The sequence below is a fragment of the Penicillium psychrofluorescens genome, assembly GCF_964197705.1.
Source record: "Penicillium psychrofluorescens genome assembly, chromosome: 1".
In the NCBI taxonomy this organism is placed as follows: domain Eukaryota; kingdom Fungi; phylum Ascomycota; class Eurotiomycetes; order Eurotiales; family Aspergillaceae; genus Penicillium; species Penicillium psychrofluorescens.
In genome coordinates, this window is record NC_133439.1 from 2,022,727 (window position 1) to 2,041,045 (window position 18,319).

Genomic DNA, 18,319 nt, shown 5'->3' on the forward strand with positions numbered 1-18,319 from the left:
AACCCTTCGCGGCTGTGTGGACAAAACAAGTATGTACACTTAAAGAGACGAGACCCGTAGTGTAGTCCGATTGACACACGATTTGTTGAATCTGACAGTAGACTTTCATACTTTTCTTGAATTCGTACCAGCATTTGGGAGGTTGTTAATGGATCGAGGTTGACCCAAGAATCAACTTGAATGAGCCGTAGATCAGCTGTATTGCTGCTTTAATTATTCACTGGTGAAAATCTTACTGTTGCTCCAATTCCAACCCCAGCGCTTCTCGTCCATATGAAACTGGAACGTCGCACAGACCATTTGATAGCCATCCGGCACACGTCTCTTGACATAATCGTTCCGATAAAGTGAACTCGGTTTCTTCATGAAGCTCTGCAAATTATAATTCCTGCATTGTCGGGCAGCTTTGCCAAGCAATTTCGCCAAATCAATATCATCGTCGCTAGCGCGATCGGACAACCGCGTTGGAATTGTCTCGTCAGTACTACTGATGGTGTGGAGTAACTTCGGCCAGTAGAAGCTTGCGTAGTTGAATAAGCGATATTCACCGCAGAGTATATTACCTTGAATTTCCTCGTCGTCGAGCTCCGGATCCAATACACTAGACCCAAGATAAGCCAGAAATGTTAGAGCTAAATCAGCTGTAACCTTTTCCTTGTTGAGAAATGCTCCACTGCCGAATATGTACCTACTGCTCCGTTAGCATTTAATGGTAAGCGATTGCACACAATACTACCCTATACATACTCTTGAACAGTGAAATGAACAAAAACCAGTTTTTCGTCCATGACCTCAACGATGGGCCCGCACAGTCGGACAAAATTGGGCCCGAAAAACTTATTGGGGGCGTCATCAGTTTCATCCTTTGGGTCTTGAGTGATAGATATTGCTTGTTCCATCTCTAGGGTTGAGAGAGGTGTTGGTGCACAGCCAATCCAGCCCAATATCTTCTTGCATTGTTGTCGTGGCCGCGGATAAAGATTGTTGATTCTCTGGAACACACGATCATATCTGATATCATGATTAGAAGTCATTCGTATGTTGGAAATTAAAGTAGTTCAAATTGGACTTACGCCACGTTAATATCTTTTGGAAGTGCTTTGAGTTCTCGTCGAATTTCTTCAAGACTGTTCATCTGCTCCAGGCTATCCAAAACAACGCGCGCGTACAAGAACATGCCTAGTATAGAGCATATACTGTTAGTATAGTTATATAGTGGTGCATGAAGTGCTAGGGCTCACCTTCTGCGTTTGCTGACAAGGGGTAGAGGAGACCGTCAATTTCCGAGTCCGCGTTCGAGTCAGGATAATATTTGGCGAGCCAATTTTGAGACCTATAGTCAACATATTTTTGAATGCTTCCTGAATTCCTTTGGTGGACTCGAATCCCGGTAGCTTTTGGTTCGATCAACCTAAAAATGTCGTCCTCTGTTCGACTGCAAATAAGTACTCGCACATCGTCACAGGCTTTGGACAACTCATCCAAACCCAGCAAAAGAAAATGACGCTCCGTCTCCTCCATCTCATCAATTCCATCAATGATGATATAAGTAGGCCCATTTGTTTGGAGGAAAGTTTTCAGCAGTGCGACTGCACATGCTGTGTTCCCGCGAAGTTCTCGCTCTTTCGATTCAAGCAAAAGTTGCTGAAACCCATCATCTTCGTCTGCAGCTTGGAATATAAATGAATGAAATAAAGAAATAGCCATGTGGCTTTTGGGCTCCGTATGGCTCACGAATGCGAAAAGTGTTCGATGTTGCTCCCGTACGTGGTCTAGAACTGCAGCGCACAAATATGTCTTTCCTGCTCCAGGTATACCTTGTAGCCAGAGCCATGTCGCAGTTTTCTTTGAGAAATCAAGCCATTCGCAAACCTTACTGTCACGGAAAAGCCATTTTGCACAACCTGTAACTGATCTATTGCGTAGCCAGTCAAGTCGGTCATCATATATGCTCGGAAGAATGCGAGCTCTCAGTGCGTCGAACCTCTGACGTTCCTGGGAAGTCTGCATTCTATCAAAGTGCTCAAAAGACCGAGCACGAGCTTCTCGTGCTTCTTGGATGTCCAAAACAGTCACCTCATCTCTCAATAGATCGGAGTGGGTCTTAAGATTGCCAATCACCCAATCGATCTTTTTCTCATGGTTTGGCCACATAGGTTTGAACAAGTCCTTCCACGCTTTTTGGAATGGTCAGTGCAACATTCTCTGATAACTAGTTGGAAGATCAACCCACAACTTTTATTAAAAAAATCAAAGCTGACGCGGTAAAAATGAAGAATATCTTCATAGAACAAGACCAGTGCAGCCTTGACCATCTTGTTATCTTCAAATACTTCTGCCACTACCGCAAACTGTGGCAGAGTATATCCAATTCTGACTAACGTGTCAAGGATCTTATCGTGCGCAGCGTCCACTTCACCTGACCATATCAATAAGAGCTTGAGAGGGCCCCATATTAAGGCAAGCACATCAGGCTTCACTGAAACACAGACGTCGATCACTTTATCGAAGTCACGCAAGCGGTCCAGGAAAGGGCTAATCTTGCCCATCCAATGATGCCGCCCCTTCTTCGCGAACTCTTCTTGGAGCTTGGAGGTCGTTTTGTAAACATCGGCTATTGTAGTTGTGGTCAAAATATCTTCATACAGGCCTCTGTCTTTGATCTTGTTACAAAAGGCTCTTTTTGCCTTCTCAAACTCCTCTCGTGTAGGATCCATGTTGTTAGATGTGGGGTAGATATTCAACACGGAACTATGTGTAAAGAACCGTGAACCTGTGGATGGGTAAAGATTTGCAGGCTGACGCTCCTGGGAATATGAAAAACGTAGTAGGAATGCTGTTTAGTGACAAGCAAGCTGACCCCTCACTCAGCCTCAGAATGCGATGTGTCACATGGCAAAAAGGTGGGCGCTAAAAATACCAGAGGCTGCGCCACCTTTGCAGGCTGAGCAATGACAACTTCACGGCATGAAGCAATCGATTTTTAACTCCTGTCAGTGCTCAGTATTCTGAACTCAGAGGCCCGTCGTTTGTCAACCCAGAGTATCGTTTAGTGTCCATGGAAATGGAAGTCATCCCGCTAGACGAGCCGCCAACCAAAAAGGCCAAGACAATCCATGACACCGGAGGAGACGGCTCGGGCCGGCGATTTGTTGCATCTCATGGGGACTCCATACCCTACATTGACCTCACCGAAGAAGACAAAACTGCTCAACGCGAGCCTTCAATCACGGAGACTCAGATTACCACCAACCGTGATGCTGTCAAGACAAGAGCATTCTCCGCTGATGTCTCAAACACAATGGTTGCCGACCCGGTTACCGCATACGATACATGCTTCGGATTGGTAATAAGTTCTCTATGTGCTTCATTTCAAACCAGAAAATGACTTATCGAAACTAGCTCTGTGTGCAAGCCACCTGCTCTGATGCAGCGAAAATACCGTCCGAATGCACCCCTATCACATTGGGATTCGAGAGCAGAGTGATCAGGATTTACTTAAAGGAATCAAATGAGCGCGTTGCAATTATAATTTCTGACGCCCTTGCGCTTCTGGTTGACAAGTTCGCAATCACCTTGACCGGCACGATCTGTGGTAAAAAACCACGACCCATTGCCATCGAAAAAGCCGAGAAGACGAATTCAAAGCCAAATATTGGTGCAACCTTTTGCTCCCTCAGAATTGTCGTTTATGGCAACTTGGTGCATAGGAATACTGTCGCAGAAACCTTAGGGAAAGAAGACCTGTTCCTTCAACACCCCGGGAAGACAGAATTTGACGACAGCGTTAATTATCTGAACCCGCAGTATCTTCTTCCACCAGGAGAAGAGATGCCCCCAATTGAAAAGCTTTCAGTTTCTGCGTGCTGCGCGGGTCGAGTACAACCTGCCACTTCAAACACGGTCTGGGAAAACGAGAGGGCCAATATATACAGTGTCTTTGACACTGCAGGTGCTCCTAATGGAATGATAAGGACAATTGAGCCTAGCTCTAGACTTTCGTCAAAGCCGAAGAGGTATGTGGTGTTCTACCTGACATGGAACCTCTACGCTGATCAAATTATTGTAGACATCAGATGGAGGCTCTTGTTATGATGATCGAAAAAGAAGCAGGCATTTACGGCCGTGCGCAGTTTCCCACCATGTGGGAAACATTTTATACTCCAAGCGAGGAAATTAGGTATGTCTAAGCTAAATAAGCCAGCCATAGGCATAAAAAGAGGTCGGTTAACATCAGAATCGCATTGATCTAGGTACCAAAACATCGTGACAGGGTTGTTCGAAATGACCTGTCCATTACCAGTCGGAGGTGGCATTCTTGCGGATGTACTGCGAGCCCTGTCGACCATTACTGTGCGTCTTTTATCTAACTGAATTCTAGGAAATGGGACTAGGAAAGACGCTATCATGCCTTTGTCTTATCTGCCATTCACTCGACGTCATGCAAGGGTGTCCAGACAAAATGCAGGGTCTCCCCAGGGCAACACTTATTGTGACCCCAAAGTCAAGTATGACCCAAGCGGACTCCCGTAAATAAAATGGAGATTCCTGAGAAAGGTTGCTAAACTTCAGTAGCCATTTACGGATGGGAGAAGCAAATCAAAAGGTATATAATCCTCATTTGTCGTTTTCTTAGAAATTGTTGCTGACACTATGATGCTGTATTAGTCACATTAAACCGGGGAGCATTCGATGGACGACGTACCATGGCTCAAAGCGCTCAAAATTTGCATCAAGCATGGACACTAATGATATAGTTTTGACAACTTACGACACGCTAAGATCCGACGACCTTCAAAATGGCCCCTTAGCTGAGCAAAAATGGGCAAGGATAATACTCGATGAAGGTACCTCCAGCCGCTTTTCCTGGAATTAGCCGACGCTCTGATAAGTGATGGTGCTAATTATGATCTGCCTTAGCACACCGAATCAGAAACAGATTCTCAAAGATATTCCAGGCTGTATGCAAAATTCATGCGCAGTGCCGATGGTGTCTCACAGGAACCCCAATCCAAAATTCCCTTGATGACTTTGGATCTCTATTGGCTTTCATAAAAGTGTATCCCCTTGAGTCCAAGCGCTCATTTGACATCCATATAGCACAACCTATCATCCAAAAGCGAAAGGACAGTTTCCAATTGCTCCGAAAGGTTGTGGCCGCGACCTGCTTAAGAAGAACCAAAGAAAGTCTTGCCTCATCACTCTGCCTGCCACTAAAAACGGAGCGGGTGGAGCGCATTGAGATGGATCAGGATGACAGGCAATTATACGAGTTCTTTAAACGATTTTCGTACTTGGCTGTTGGGGTGGGCAAAAATTCGAAGCGAAAAGCCGACATCAATATTCTGCCACTTATCTCCATGCTGAGACTCATTTGTGATCATGGAGAGGCTCTGCTAACTGAATCGGCTCTCAAAGCCTGGAGAGACCAAGATGGGATGTCACTAACTAAGGAGGTGCTCGAATCTGGTATAAGAAGGTGCATTTCCTGTCGCTGCGATATTGAAGAACTCCACTTCATGGAACTTGCTGTTGAGGAGTTACAATGTGGGCATTCACTCTGCACTAACTGTGTAACGAAGTCACAAAGCGATAGCGGCCAGTTGCAGTGTCCTGAGTGTGGAACAAAATCAGGGCGATCGCCTTCATTTCAGTCTCGTTCCCATTCCCCAGAATCGTGGACTAGATTGACAAATCCCCTGAAGCCGCGCTATCCACCATCGGCCAAGGTCGAGGCTCTGCTTCGAAATATTAGAGACAAGCACATGAGATTCGGATCAGACACGCAACCGTCTAAAGTGTACGGCTCCATCAGTCCAGGAATTGGTAAAACTTTTGCTGACTTCAACTAGCGTTGTCTTTAGTCAGTGGACAAAAATGCTTGATCTTGTAGGGGATGCCTTCAGAGCGAACGGTCTGAAGTTTCAGCGTCTAGATGGGCAGTTATCACTTCACCAGCGCAAAGCCGCCTTGGAATCCTTTGGCAGTGATCTTGAGTGCAACATAATGCTCGCAAGCATCGGAGCTGCTGGAGAAGGGTATGCTTCTGGCTCTAATAGCATGCTGTCTTCAATTCACGCATACTCTAACCCCATAATCAGAATAGATCTCACCGCTGCGAACTCAGTCCACATCATGGAACCTCATTGGAACCCTATGGCAGAGGCTCAGGCAATAGACCGGGTTCACCGATTTGGGCAATCAAGAGAGGTTGAAGTTGTGAGGTACATTGTCAACGAGTCAATCGAGAATGTAAGAGCGTTATTTTCTCAAAGAATAAGTTTGAAATGGTGGATTTTATGCTCACCACTTCATTGCAGTATGTTCAAGCGATCCAAAAACACAAGTTGAGGGTGATTAAAAACACCCTTTCTGCGCCTGAGGAGCATTCTGAGAAAATTAGTGCCGAGCGATGGAAGGTAAGGTCTATTCGACAACAAACATTTAGAAGGCTCGTACACTAATGACAGTAGATGTTGTGCCAATACCTAGACTAGCCGATTCTCATGGCAGCTTTCAATGTCGTCCTCTTGATTCTTCATATATGAACCGAATTCACTACGTGCTACTCCGCTCTTCTCCCAATAGCAGACCGTCCCCTTTCTGCCTCTACTATTCCGTACTAATCTCCCTTCATTTTCTATAACTCTCTTCTCGCCCACTTAAAGATCATTCTCTTCGTACCCTCTCTTCCTTACTCTAGATTGCCCTTTAATCCTAGTTGTCCTTAAGCTATCTCTCGACCATAACACCTTGTTCTCGACCGGCAGGGCTAATGAAAGCGAGAAGCCGGACGAGAGTGATACTAGCTTCGACGTTAGCGCGATCTTTTCAGACAACGGTTCAGAGAGTGAATCTAATAGCGACTTAGAGCCCGATAGCGAGGATTCAGATGACGATAATGATCTAGGAGACAATTCCTTCGACGGTTCAGGTTAGCTCCCTCCGGGACACTACTTATCTCAAGCACAAAACCTAGACGTCTCTTACCTTCGATAGAAGCGGTATGCCGATAGCGCTAACAAAATCAAGATGATGTCCGCTGGTATTTGTAATAGTAACTAATAGTAATTCGTATCTAGCCACCTGTAGCTCCCTCTTATGCTAGTATATAGCGCTCTTTTCGGAATTAATAGCGAAGCCGATTTAGGAAATATGATCTATGAAACGGAGAAATTCTATTACAATAGGAGGACTACCTAGAGAAACCCATTTTCTAGAACGTGACTACCGAAGAGCCTCATGATATTCCTCTTACGAATAAGGACCTCTCTTCCTATCCATACTAGGAAAAAGATTCTAGCTTAAATTGCACCAACCACAAGCTCTTGTGGGCTGGAATGTAGACAGACAATGGTCGAGACAGCCCTCTCGCATCCAAAATATCCCGTCTTATCGTCGGGACATCCATCGCTTGGCAAAGAAGCCAGCGCACCATTAATTGCAGTGGTTGAACTACCACCACCATCGAGGTTGATGGCCTCAGTGAATCCGAGGTTGACCATCACGTCCGCGAGGGTGAAAAGGTCAATCCCATCCTGCCCGGTTCTGCCGTCGATTTGAACCATTCCAAGGCGCCCGCCTTTTAGCAGTCCGATCGCGGTACGACCGGACACTTCAGTTGTAAAAGTGTTCACCCCGCTTGACTCATTCACATAGTTCTTCCCCTTGTTGACGAGCTGCACCTGGCCAGATGCGAGGGATCGAAAATACCACGGCAAGTCAGAGTCATTGGCACAAGACCCAGTAGAGTCGCATCGATCCGCGAGAGAAGCGAGAGTGTGACTGGCCAAGAACTCATTGTCCACATAACCGATAAACCAGTTCCCGTCATTCGTCAAGCCAAAGTGAATAGTGCCAGTTGCGTCATGCTCGATTAGGACGTCGTCGCTAACTACAGCGCCGAGACAATGCGGATGTGTCGTATTAGAGATGTCGAAGAAGCCCATGTTCATTGCGACGCTGCATCCTCGGTACCTAGCCTCGGCCGACGTAGTCGTGAGACCGTATCCGCACCCCTGAATTGGGGGATAGACGCTGAACATGGTACTATCGACGGCGGTGACGAAATGCCCTTTGGCAGCTCGCGTCACGCCGTCTTCGTCGACTAGCGGCTTGTTTATGACTTGGACGGTAGGCAGCAAGTCCGATCCACTTAGTTTTTTAGTGTTAAAGACGGGAACCAGCGTGTAGCCAGAGGTCCCTGAGATACCAGCGCCGAGGACTAGGCCCTGCATCGAGAGGAGACCTCCCGCGAGTAGTGTCGTGGAGATATGCATTGTTGTTCCTGTCCGAAAAGGAATTGTATTCGTATGATGGACCTGGTGGCCTTCATTGTCGCTTTATATATGTAGTGGAAGTGTTATGTGACGGGACGAGTAACAGTACCATCGTCGGATAAGCCCCGAGATCTGCAGTTATCTTCTCCCTATTCGACACCGACCCACGCACCTGGGCGTCTCTTTTCTCCCATACTTCGGCGCACATGTGGTCAGAGAACTAAGCGGATCTAAGACATGGTTATACAGTACTGTAGTGTTTAATAAATCACAAGTTGTAGTTAAATGACATTCGTATTCTTCAATGCCCACGTGTAGTTACATGATTTTACAATAGGCTGCGGAGTAGTCTAATTTAATTTAAGTTACAATCTAGCCGCGCACGCGGGAGCCAGACAATACACGTGCGACCAACGTAACGTGCGTCTGGTCAAACAGTGCAATTGCCGAGATATAGAATACGAAGCCATTACGCGATCACGGATTGCGGGACGTTGCTGTCATCTAGAACAATAGTGCAGACAGGTGAAGTGGGAGCGGAGAAGGGAAGGGACAGACACGGCAACATGGGCTTCTGTATATATTCAGCGGCTATTTTATATGCAAGAATGACAACGATAGCGACGCGCCTACTATGTACAAAATTCAACAAAGCATACATGCCCTGCGGAGTGTGGCAAAGCAATTTTCCGGCCATGAATGGCAATCTTCGTCCGATTTTCGTCGTCGTTTCCCCGTGGACGGACATCGGGTGGAAGCCAGAGGACCCTTTCATCGTTGAGCATGATCCACTGGTTCTCCAGAGAGATTTGCAATCTTTCCTGGTCACGAGTACTGGGCTGGTTTGTTGTCGTCATTTCTCTAGTCATGGTTCCGTCGTCCTTTCGAGGCACTATGGAACTCAACTGCTTTCGAACTTGGTCCACCGTCTTCGAAGCCAAAAGCCTCAACGGAAGTGAATTCTGCGAGAATACATCCTCACCGGGGCCCAGGATACCGAAGTTGGTTCGCAAATATGGACCATCGCCGACAAATTCCAAAATGTTGATGTTCCCACCAAGCTTCCAGTAATGTAATTTGGCGCCAGTTTCAATATCCCATAGGCGGACCTTATGCCTGAGGCTAAAGGCCAGCTGTCCATTCTTTGAGATGGCCAAGCAGAGAGGTTTTTCTTCATGGTAGATCTCGAAATCAATGAATTTGAGAGTCTTCTTGAGGGGCTGCCTTTTAAGGAGGTCCCAAAGCAAGATCTCGCTAGTCTGAGTGATGGCCAGAATGGGACTGTCATAAGCAAAGGCCATCCTCCCATCAAAGGGATACTTGAGTTTAATTTCATCCTTGACGATTTGCTTCACTGCATCCCAGAGGATGATCTGCCCACCGGATGATGTTGATGCCAGCAATCGCCCGCCATGCGAGAAAAGTAGATCAGTCATCTCACATGTCCACAGTCTCTCAATCTTCTCGGAAGTATCAGTTGCCTGAATATCAGAGGCCCGAGGCGTTGCGAGGTCCCATAGTCGCACTATACCATTCGTACAGCCTGACGCTAGGAGCAGAGACTGGCTGTTCGGTGCCAAGGCTGCAGAACGCATCAAGTCCGAATGTATCTCTAGCTTGCGGGGTTTGTTTTCGCAGTCCCAAATAAATACAGCTAGCGTTCCGGCAGCTACCAACAAAGCGCTGTCGGCTGAGAAGGCTAGCTCGTACCATCCTTGACTATAAACCACATTCAAGACCCCCTTTTGATCGCCCGTCCTAAGGTCCCACACCTTTGTTCCACCGCGAGTTTCGAAAACTAGTTTTTGGCTGTTGGGGGAGAAAACCAGTTTCAAAATTGGGCCCTTAGGGTCGACATCAATCTCATGTTGCGGCACACCCCTTGCAATGCTCCATAGATTCGCTATAGATGCGCCCACAGACGTTGACGCAAGTAGCAGACCGTCGGGTGAGAATGTCATCAAATCCACTGGCCCTGGATGGAATTTGAATCTGTGCTTTAGCTTCCCAGCTGCGAGCTCGTAAATCTCCACCGTGCCATCTGCGTATCCAGATGCTAGGCACAGGCTGTCTGGGGAGAAGGCCAATGAATAAACTGGCTCTGAATAACCTTTGAAGGTAGAGTTTGAAATCCTTCGGGTATCGAAGAGCTGCAGTTGACCCCTACCAGATATATAGGTGAGTAGTTGGCTGTCGGGAGAAAACTTGTTTAGTTTGACCCAATATGGATCAGTGCTGAACTTTTGCAGTAAAACTCCTGTTACGGTGTCCCACAGCTTCAACAAGCCACTCTGAGATACAGATGCCAATAATTGACCGTCAGGGGATAGAACAACAGAATGATGCAGGGATTGATCAGATGAATCTACCGGAAGACTATGCTGCAGGGTGCCCGTCGTGTGGTCCCAGATTCGTATTGACAGGGCTGATGCAGATACCAGTACCTGGCTATCGGAGGAGAAAACCACATTAAATACGTTATCTTCATGGCCCTCGAGAACTTGTGTTTCTGAGCTCCAGCTCGCAGGCACTTGCGGCAATTGCGATAACCAAGTGGGAAGGTCTGCTTCGAACATCTTGCGGATCGCGTTTCGGGGTGCAAATATCAAACCCGCACAGTAAATTTGAAGGGGAGCCTCATCGGCGATTTGTGAATATTTGAGAACAAAGCGTCTTGCATAGCTCAGCAAATCAAACATGGCGAGGTTCATTTTGCTCTGTGCCTATTAGTACAATATGGATATGCTTTCCCAATGTAACTCACGGGTATAAGGCCGAACAGTAGGTTGATCATCCCTATCACTTCCGGCATAAGACCAAGGAGGCTCATGGCTTCCATCCAGTGCATGAAGTGCTTTTGGAGGAATTCAAGCGCATCAGCGAAAACATCGGGTGCTTCATTGCTAGCAAAAGTTTCGCTTTCCTTCAAGAACCGTCCAAGATGATATGCCCAGTACCGGCAGCCATACTGCACCTCCAGAGGAAGGTGCCTATCGATGGTCGCGCGATCGAGGCCAGCACGCGGGGCCCCATCGGTAGGAAGTTCACAAATGTTCTTTCGCAAATGATTTCCGCATACGGAAATACATGCCTTGGCCAGGTCATAGTGCACTTTTTTCGAATCGACCCAGAAGGGTGTTTTGCTAGAAGTTTCATCATCGAGAAGAAAATCCCGGAACGACAGGTGGAAGAGGCGTACCTGAAGAGTCTTATCTTCTGGAACCTTCAAAACCGAATGTAGAAGATCTAATCTGACCTGGATGGTCCTTTCGGGGATATTCAGAAGTTTTGATAGTGACTCGATTGAGAGGGGATTCTCCAACATCACAATAGCTCCAACCACCTTTTGAAAGCCCTCGACCACCCGCTCTTTTTGCTTCTTGTTTGGTAGATTGTAAAGAAGCTGATTTAAGACAGGAAGATATGTCTTATCAAGCTTGGAGATGTTGTCGGAAGATTCAAGGATGTCAGATAGAATCTCCACAGGATCGAAACGGCGGTCTTCCAGCATACGACAAATGGTAGCAGCGAAAATAAAGAGTGGAGATGAGAGCGAGATTAGATCGTGGATTGTTGAGTCTCTGGGCCAATCATCAGGAAGAGACCGCTCAGTTTTAATTCCAGAAAGTCGGTGATTCAAGAACAACGACAAATCCTCTTCAATCACCTCTTTGGGAACCTCATGCAGAATAAAATCTTTGTGGTTTGAAATTTTCGAAAAGTCAAGGCGAATTTCCATTTCAGGTCTACTGGTCAGAAACACCCGAAGTCGCAGCGAACTTGATTTCTGTAGCTGTGGTAAAAGCTGGAGGATGAGTCGGATATCGTTATCCCCTTGACACTCGTCTAATGCGTCGATTACTATCACCATTGTCCGGTTCGCTAAGCAGGATAGCCCCGACGATGACTTCAGACTCTGAAGTGGATGCATGATCAGTTTATCAAACTGCTCTGTCATCGCTTTGGTCGCGATTCCTGGGTCGTCACGCACTACTTCCTCGATAAAGGGAAGCAATTCCGGGATGCTGGCGGCTAACTCTCGTGCGACCGTTGGGACAAACTTTGTAGCGTTTCCTCGATCCCCCTCGCCCCTTTTGAAAAAGAAGCTCGCTCCCAATGATTTTACATTTCTGAAACGCGTCGCCACTGTGCGAGAAATAGTCGATTTCCCTGTTCCAGCCATTCCATTTAACCAAAATATGCATTGTCTCTCGTGAGAGTCTTCCGGTGACGAAGCCCACTCCTCAATCTGCCGAAGGAGATCGGTTCGGGTACCTGGGTGACATTCATCATCATGTTGATCTGCAAATGAATTAAATGTAGCCTCGTGCACAATAGGTAACTTTGCATCCAGATCTGCATCACAGTCAGTACGATTGTCCCGGGTTAAGGAATGCCCAATATTACCGAAAGGCTGGTGAAACTCGGCGTTGACAGTGCCATTGTTGATTCCAATCTGCAACCCAGTGTTGCGACCGCCATTAAATGACACCGTCGAAACCATGGCTCAGCCTCCCTCCAGGGTTTCCATGGGGAAGAAAAAACTGGGGTGTTGCCCCTCAGGCCACGGGTGTTTGCAGGCCAGTCACATGTCGTGGGGCCCTAGCTGTGGGGTCGGGTTTTGGCCATCTCACGATTCCTACAGTAGTATGGCATTCTGGAAGAAGGTCAAGAAAAATAACTGCGTCTGATCAAACACTAAACATAAAGGAAATCATCCGAGACAAATTTGAGACTAGCTCATCCTAAGACAAGTGAATAAGAGTTGCCTTAACTCTAAAGGCTGTACTTGTATTCGCTCACTAGGTCTTGCCTTCCATTTCGTCTTGTTTTCTAGATCTGTTTTACTACTTGATGAATCAATCTCTCAATGGTTAGATAGAGCAGTAATACACAGTGATACTTTTGAGCCGCCGGACAGTATCGTGTCCGTCCTTTGGATTTCAAATAAAAAGTGAAACTTGTAGTTCTCAATAACCAAAATCTTCGTACTCAACTTTTCTTCCTGCTAGCCACTGTAAAATGAGAGCTTTTAGCTCTGAGCCCACACACATATACCAATCGGTTTCAACCTCACTGCGAAGCTCAACGATGTCTCGCTCTTGAAGCCGCCTTTTTGTAATAGAAGCTCCAGTACTGATAAGTTTATTGATTGTTTTATCCTTCTTTCCCAAATATGGCCCGTATCCTGTCAGGAAGAGCTTGGTTGAGGGGATTAGTTCTGGGTACTTCGAGAGGGTGTCCAGTGCTAATTCCACATCATCGACCCGTATAGACCACAATATCTGTAAGTTATTAAGTTGGGTCTTTGTCAACAACGATACTTGACCAAGAAGTGGCGTTATCCCGATCCCGGAGGCAATAAACGCAATAGGAGCACGCTTGTCCTCGACATGAAAGTTCCCGCCGAAGCCATAAAATGGTAGGCTAAAAGCGCCATTTGCTTCTTGATGAAACAAGTAGTTTGTTGCTCGCCCAACATTGCGAATTGTCAATTCGAATTCTAGGGCTCCGTCGGCTGATGATCCTGGGGGATTGGAAATAGTGAAGGTTCGGATGTAATCATCATTCAAGGACCGGGGGTCTTCGTCCCGCATGTGACTCCAACCTTGGTCAAGATCCTCCGCAAAAGAGAGTGTAGCGAATTGCCCGGGGTTCCAGGTCTTTAAGGTGGATTTTCCTTCTATGAAAACGAAACCTCGCGATCGTGGGAGTGAGGCGCTGGGAGTCGATGAGGACAGCACGATTCAAAACCGCTGCTCCAGTCGTATCCAAAGGCTTGACTAGTTCCTTTTCCCCGCTGGCATATTTGACAGGGGGGTTATAAGGGGAAAAGGATCCAGGTTTTCCTAAAAAGGAAAGCCCTTGGAAGACAAACCTGGAGGACCGGACAGTGATCTTGACGGCAAGTTTTGAGCGAGGTAAAACATCAGTGGCACTCTTTCCACTGAGAACCTGAGCCTCTCCAGTTAGATATAGGACGTCGCCAGTGTCGAAATCCGGCACCGTCAAGCCAGTAAAAGGAGTCGTTTGAATGTTCCCAAGAGTCTGGTAGAGACGATTCCCGGAGTATTCTGGATATACAAGAACTGCGCCACTTGGGCTATTGGAGAGTACTCTCACAAAGCCCGGAGAACCACCACGGTGATTGGTGTCCATGTCCATACCAGCATTTGACGATGAAATGAAGAATAAATCAGCCTTTTTAAGCAGCTCAGCTGCTTGTGGTGGTAGCTTGGGAGATTCCGGCAATGGTTTGGGGTCGGATAAGTTGGGTACGATAAATTTCTCGTTGAGATATTTCGGGCAGTTAGGGAGGCTCGCATCAATGTCAAAAAGTAACTGTGCCCGACGTGTTTGGCCTTCGTAGGAGACCTGCCCGGCTTGTAGCCTTCCGTGAAGCTTTAATCTCATTCGACTTTCCAGATCGATCGCCAAACCGCCTATAATCGGCTTCTCTCCGTGAGACTGCGCAGCTTGATTGACTGGAGTGCTCTCCAGTAGAAATTGTAGGACGGGATCGTCCTTGTTTTGGGCAGGTGTGTCCATCATGATCATGGAATCACCAACCGGGCGAGCAATTCCTGGCTCTCCCCCCAAAACGGTAGTCCACGGCATTCCCCACTGGTCGACGACACCGATAGCAACCAGTGGCGCCTGATACACGAAGTGACCAGAACCCGGAGGAAGAAGTTGAGACGTGGGGTTGGATCGATTGGGAACCTTCATCAAATCATGCATTTTTTTCTCCCCGCTGTGCCACGGCATCTGCTGAGGAGATGTGACGGATCTCCCAGAACCAGGCATTGTGGGCAATACACGGCAAAGAGATATAAGATACCGGGGGAGGAAGAGTGGAGGATTAATTTAAATTCGCTGAACCTGGCCCATCTGAACGAGACACGGTATCTATATATTGAAAAAGAATCTACAACCTCCTGGCCATACGTCATGGGTATTTCTCGACCGTTCCATTAATGATTCCAAAGACCTTTTTGTCAGAAAGCCAAAATGCCGCAACGCCGACAGAAGCGATCCCAATGGGGTTTAGGCCGGTGTCATCCACGGGGGTTGGTAGTCAATCAAGAGGCGGGAAACTCAATCACCAGCCCCACCTCAGCTTGGTCCAACTAAGGTTGTTGAAGCGACTTGATCAGCATCGCATGCTACACACCGCTTTGGGGATGGTCGCTGGCTCCCCAACTTTCCCCCTTGTCACCGAGAAGTTCCCTAGCGCTAGAGAGCCACCAAGACAGGATTTAGAACGGTCCAGTGCAGATTTTAACACTAGAAACCTCCAACCCACCAGTGTTCGGAATGGAGAAGAGATAGATCTAGTTCTCCTACCGCTGGGCGTCTGTGTTTTACTCCAGGTTCTGTTTACCACGACCGACTCTACATGGCAATTTATGTCCTAGTCATTCAGTAACGAGGTGTCCCTATAGTCTTATCAAAGGCTTTCCTAAATTACCAATATAACATCAATATGATACGACCTCTGCATTTAGCGTGCTTCATCTGAGTTTTTTCCGGAAGTATATGTGCGCGGAAACTCATAATCCATCCACTTGTCAAGGCGTTGCTATACAATAAAGGATACCAAATCCTTCATCCAAGACACTGGTTGCTGCTGAAGTCTGTTGGCCATTGCAGACTTTACGTGAGCGACGAGGATTTGGATTTGGTTTGCAGCAGCTCTAGCAACATCTGATCTCGTTCTCCATTGATGCCAGCCCAATCTGCCGCTTCAAGCCATTTCAAAGCCCCGACTTTCAGCGCAGACAGGCTTTCCTGGCTCCAATCAAACCGGTGCTTCAATATATCTGCCTCCCAGCTCCGAATCGAAGGACCAAGACGTTCAATCCGCTGCATAAAACCGTCAGGCCCTCCTCCCCCACCAAGCGAATTTGTAACAAATGGACCTGTCAGAGCCCACCGAAGACCTGGACCTGATGTTACCGCCGTATCAAGGTCTTCAGCTGAGATAATGCCGCGACTGACAAGGCTGTATGCTTCGTTGTTGATCGCGGCTTGAAGACGGTTGGCAACAAACCCTGGGACCTCGTGGCGAAGGAGGATGGGGCTTTTCCCAATCGACCTGTAGAAATCCATTGCAGTGGATGTTGAGGAAGTGTTGGTGCCAGGGTGAGGGACAACTTCCACCAAGGGGATCAGATGTGGTGGATTGAACGGGTGGCCAACCAGTATGCGACTTGGATCTCGCTCGCACCGCCCGATAAAATCAGACGCAGGCAGACCAGAAGAAGATGAGGCGATCACGACACCCGGTCTGGCGTATTGGTCAAGCGTCCCCATCAGATGCTCCTTAAATTCGGAGCGCTCTGGTCCATTCTTGAGACGGTAATTCGATTAGCAATGTTGACAACGCGCGAAGGGTATTTCAAGGCTGCGCTGGATACCTCTTGTATGAAATCTGCTTCAGGCAGGCTCGACGCCAGATCGTCAACGAACTTGTAGTTCTTCGCCCATGAATCTTCAACGGCCCCAGATGCTTGTAGAGCAGGCCACGCATCTTGCAGGTATCGCTTGAACGTTTCCTCGGCTCCTTCTGCGGGATCGAAGATGATGACATTCAAACCTCTGGAGAGGAAAAGAGATGCCCAGCTCGATCCAATGACACCGCAGCCAATGACGGCGACGGTGTTAATCTGCTGTGGCATGCTAAAGGTTATGTATGAACTGCAAGCTGTTAAAACATACAAAGAGACTTCGATGTTGGGTGATACCCACCCCCTGTAAGTCGGGCCGATCACCGCTCTCGCTGATGAAGGCTCTCCACAGCACAATTAACATTGTACCTTTTTATGGCTTACGATTTCTTTTTGGAATGATCAACCGCTACAAGATATTTCGGCCTAGTTGAGAAAGTAACTTAGAATATCTATATATGTATTATTATTAACCAAAAAATACAGATTAGAAGGTTATACGAAAAGGCAGAAGAGAGACCGCTGGTGCAGCGAGGACGTGTGGGCAGTCAGACTGTGGAGATCCGGGAGAAGACTGTCCGACGGCAGTGAGGAGGTCACTCACGGTCTTACAGCACCTCGGGCCAGATTTAAATGGGGCTAACCGGATCCGTGTCTGGTCCGAGGTAGTTAAGTTAGTTAAGGCTATAAATTGGCGAATTCTTTTGCCAATTATAACTTTTCTATTTCTAAGCAAATATAAGTCATCGCTGCCATTATTTACCTCTACAGTAGAGTAATAATCAATGTCTACCGGCACAATGCTTACCGACTCCGGTTTGATCTTCATGCAAGCAGGACTTGTTGAAAGCCCGAGTGGAAGGCGGAACATCCAAAGCAAGATTCTTTTCAAAAAAGCTAGATGGTTTGAACTGATTGAATCTCCCATATCTTTATAGAGTCTGAAACTTCCAAATTTCTAAACCCGTCTCTTTGCTGGCAGTCTAGACCTAGACGAGTGCTCGTATTACATCTGCAGATTCGACGCCAGAAAGCTCAAAGCTTGAACAATTCTCAGACTTATTGCCGTCGCCTAGCAGAGCAAACGTTAGCGGGTGCAATACTTCATACGCGGTGAAACTTCTGCAGTGTGGTGGGGTTAAGAAGCCACGAGTAGCACACATTTCTTGTGACGCCGCTAGCAGGTAGCGCAGCCTGTCCTACAGTAAGGAGCTTTGCGCACCCGCCGAGGCATTGTAGAGAACGAATTAATGATAATTTTGAGGTATGTAGGAAAAGGCTGGAGGTTAGGGATGCAAACAGGGAAGGGAGGGGACGGATATTGGAGCGGAGTGGAGTAGTGGCGGCCAGTCATTACGCGGGCGATAAGAAAGGGTTGTCGACCCACACAACACACTCTCCAACCTCATCAGTCAGTCATTTCCCTCACTCATCTCACAATTCCCTGCTTCTCAAAGGTTCCTATTTCTCTCCAGCTCATGGCGATTCAATCAGAGACATGGGTAGTAGTTGGTGCCTCCAGAGGCATCGGCTTGGAATTCGTGAAGCAGCTCCTGGAAGGCGGGCATAAAGTTATAGCAGGAGCGCGGA

General features: G+C 47.3%; 4 protein-coding genes across 4 annotated transcripts; all 4 read right to left on the bottom strand.

The window, feature by feature from the left end:
- Positions 1-213: 213 nt before the first annotated feature.
- On the bottom strand, positions 214-1,457 carry PFLUO_LOCUS760 (uncharacterized protein; the record flags this gene model as incomplete). The annotated part of the gene is made up of 5 exons (XM_073785299.1): positions 214-601; positions 748-1,011; positions 1,074-1,179; positions 1,242-1,333; positions 1,450-1,457. The coding sequence occupies 5 exons, from the start codon at positions 1,455-1,457 to the stop codon at positions 214-216; spliced, it is 858 nt and encodes a 285-aa protein (XP_073634856.1).
- A 5,847-nt stretch (positions 1,458-7,304) lies between these two features.
- On the bottom strand, positions 7,305-8,279 carry PFLUO_LOCUS761 (uncharacterized protein; the record flags this gene model as incomplete). The annotated part of the gene is made up of 1 exon (XM_073785310.1): positions 7,305-8,279. One exon carries the CDS (start codon positions 8,277-8,279, stop codon positions 7,305-7,307), a length of 975 nt encoding a protein of 324 aa, XP_073634857.1.
- Positions 8,280-8,748: 469 nt separating this feature from the next.
- PFLUO_LOCUS762 (uncharacterized protein) lies at positions 8,749-11,790 on the bottom strand (the record flags this gene model as incomplete). Its single annotated transcript, XM_073785321.1, has 3 exons — positions 8,749-8,853; positions 8,939-10,996; positions 11,044-11,790. 3 exons carry the CDS (start codon positions 11,788-11,790, stop codon positions 8,749-8,751), a joined length of 2,910 nt encoding a protein of 969 aa, XP_073634858.1.
- Positions 11,791-15,935: 4,145 nt separating this feature from the next.
- On the bottom strand, positions 15,936-16,960 carry PFLUO_LOCUS763 (uncharacterized protein; the record flags this gene model as incomplete). Its single annotated transcript, XM_073785333.1, has 2 exons — positions 15,936-16,631; positions 16,700-16,960. The coding sequence occupies 2 exons, from the start codon at positions 16,958-16,960 to the stop codon at positions 15,936-15,938; spliced, it is 957 nt and encodes a 318-aa protein (XP_073634859.1).
- Positions 16,961-18,319: the final 1,359 nt, after the last annotated feature.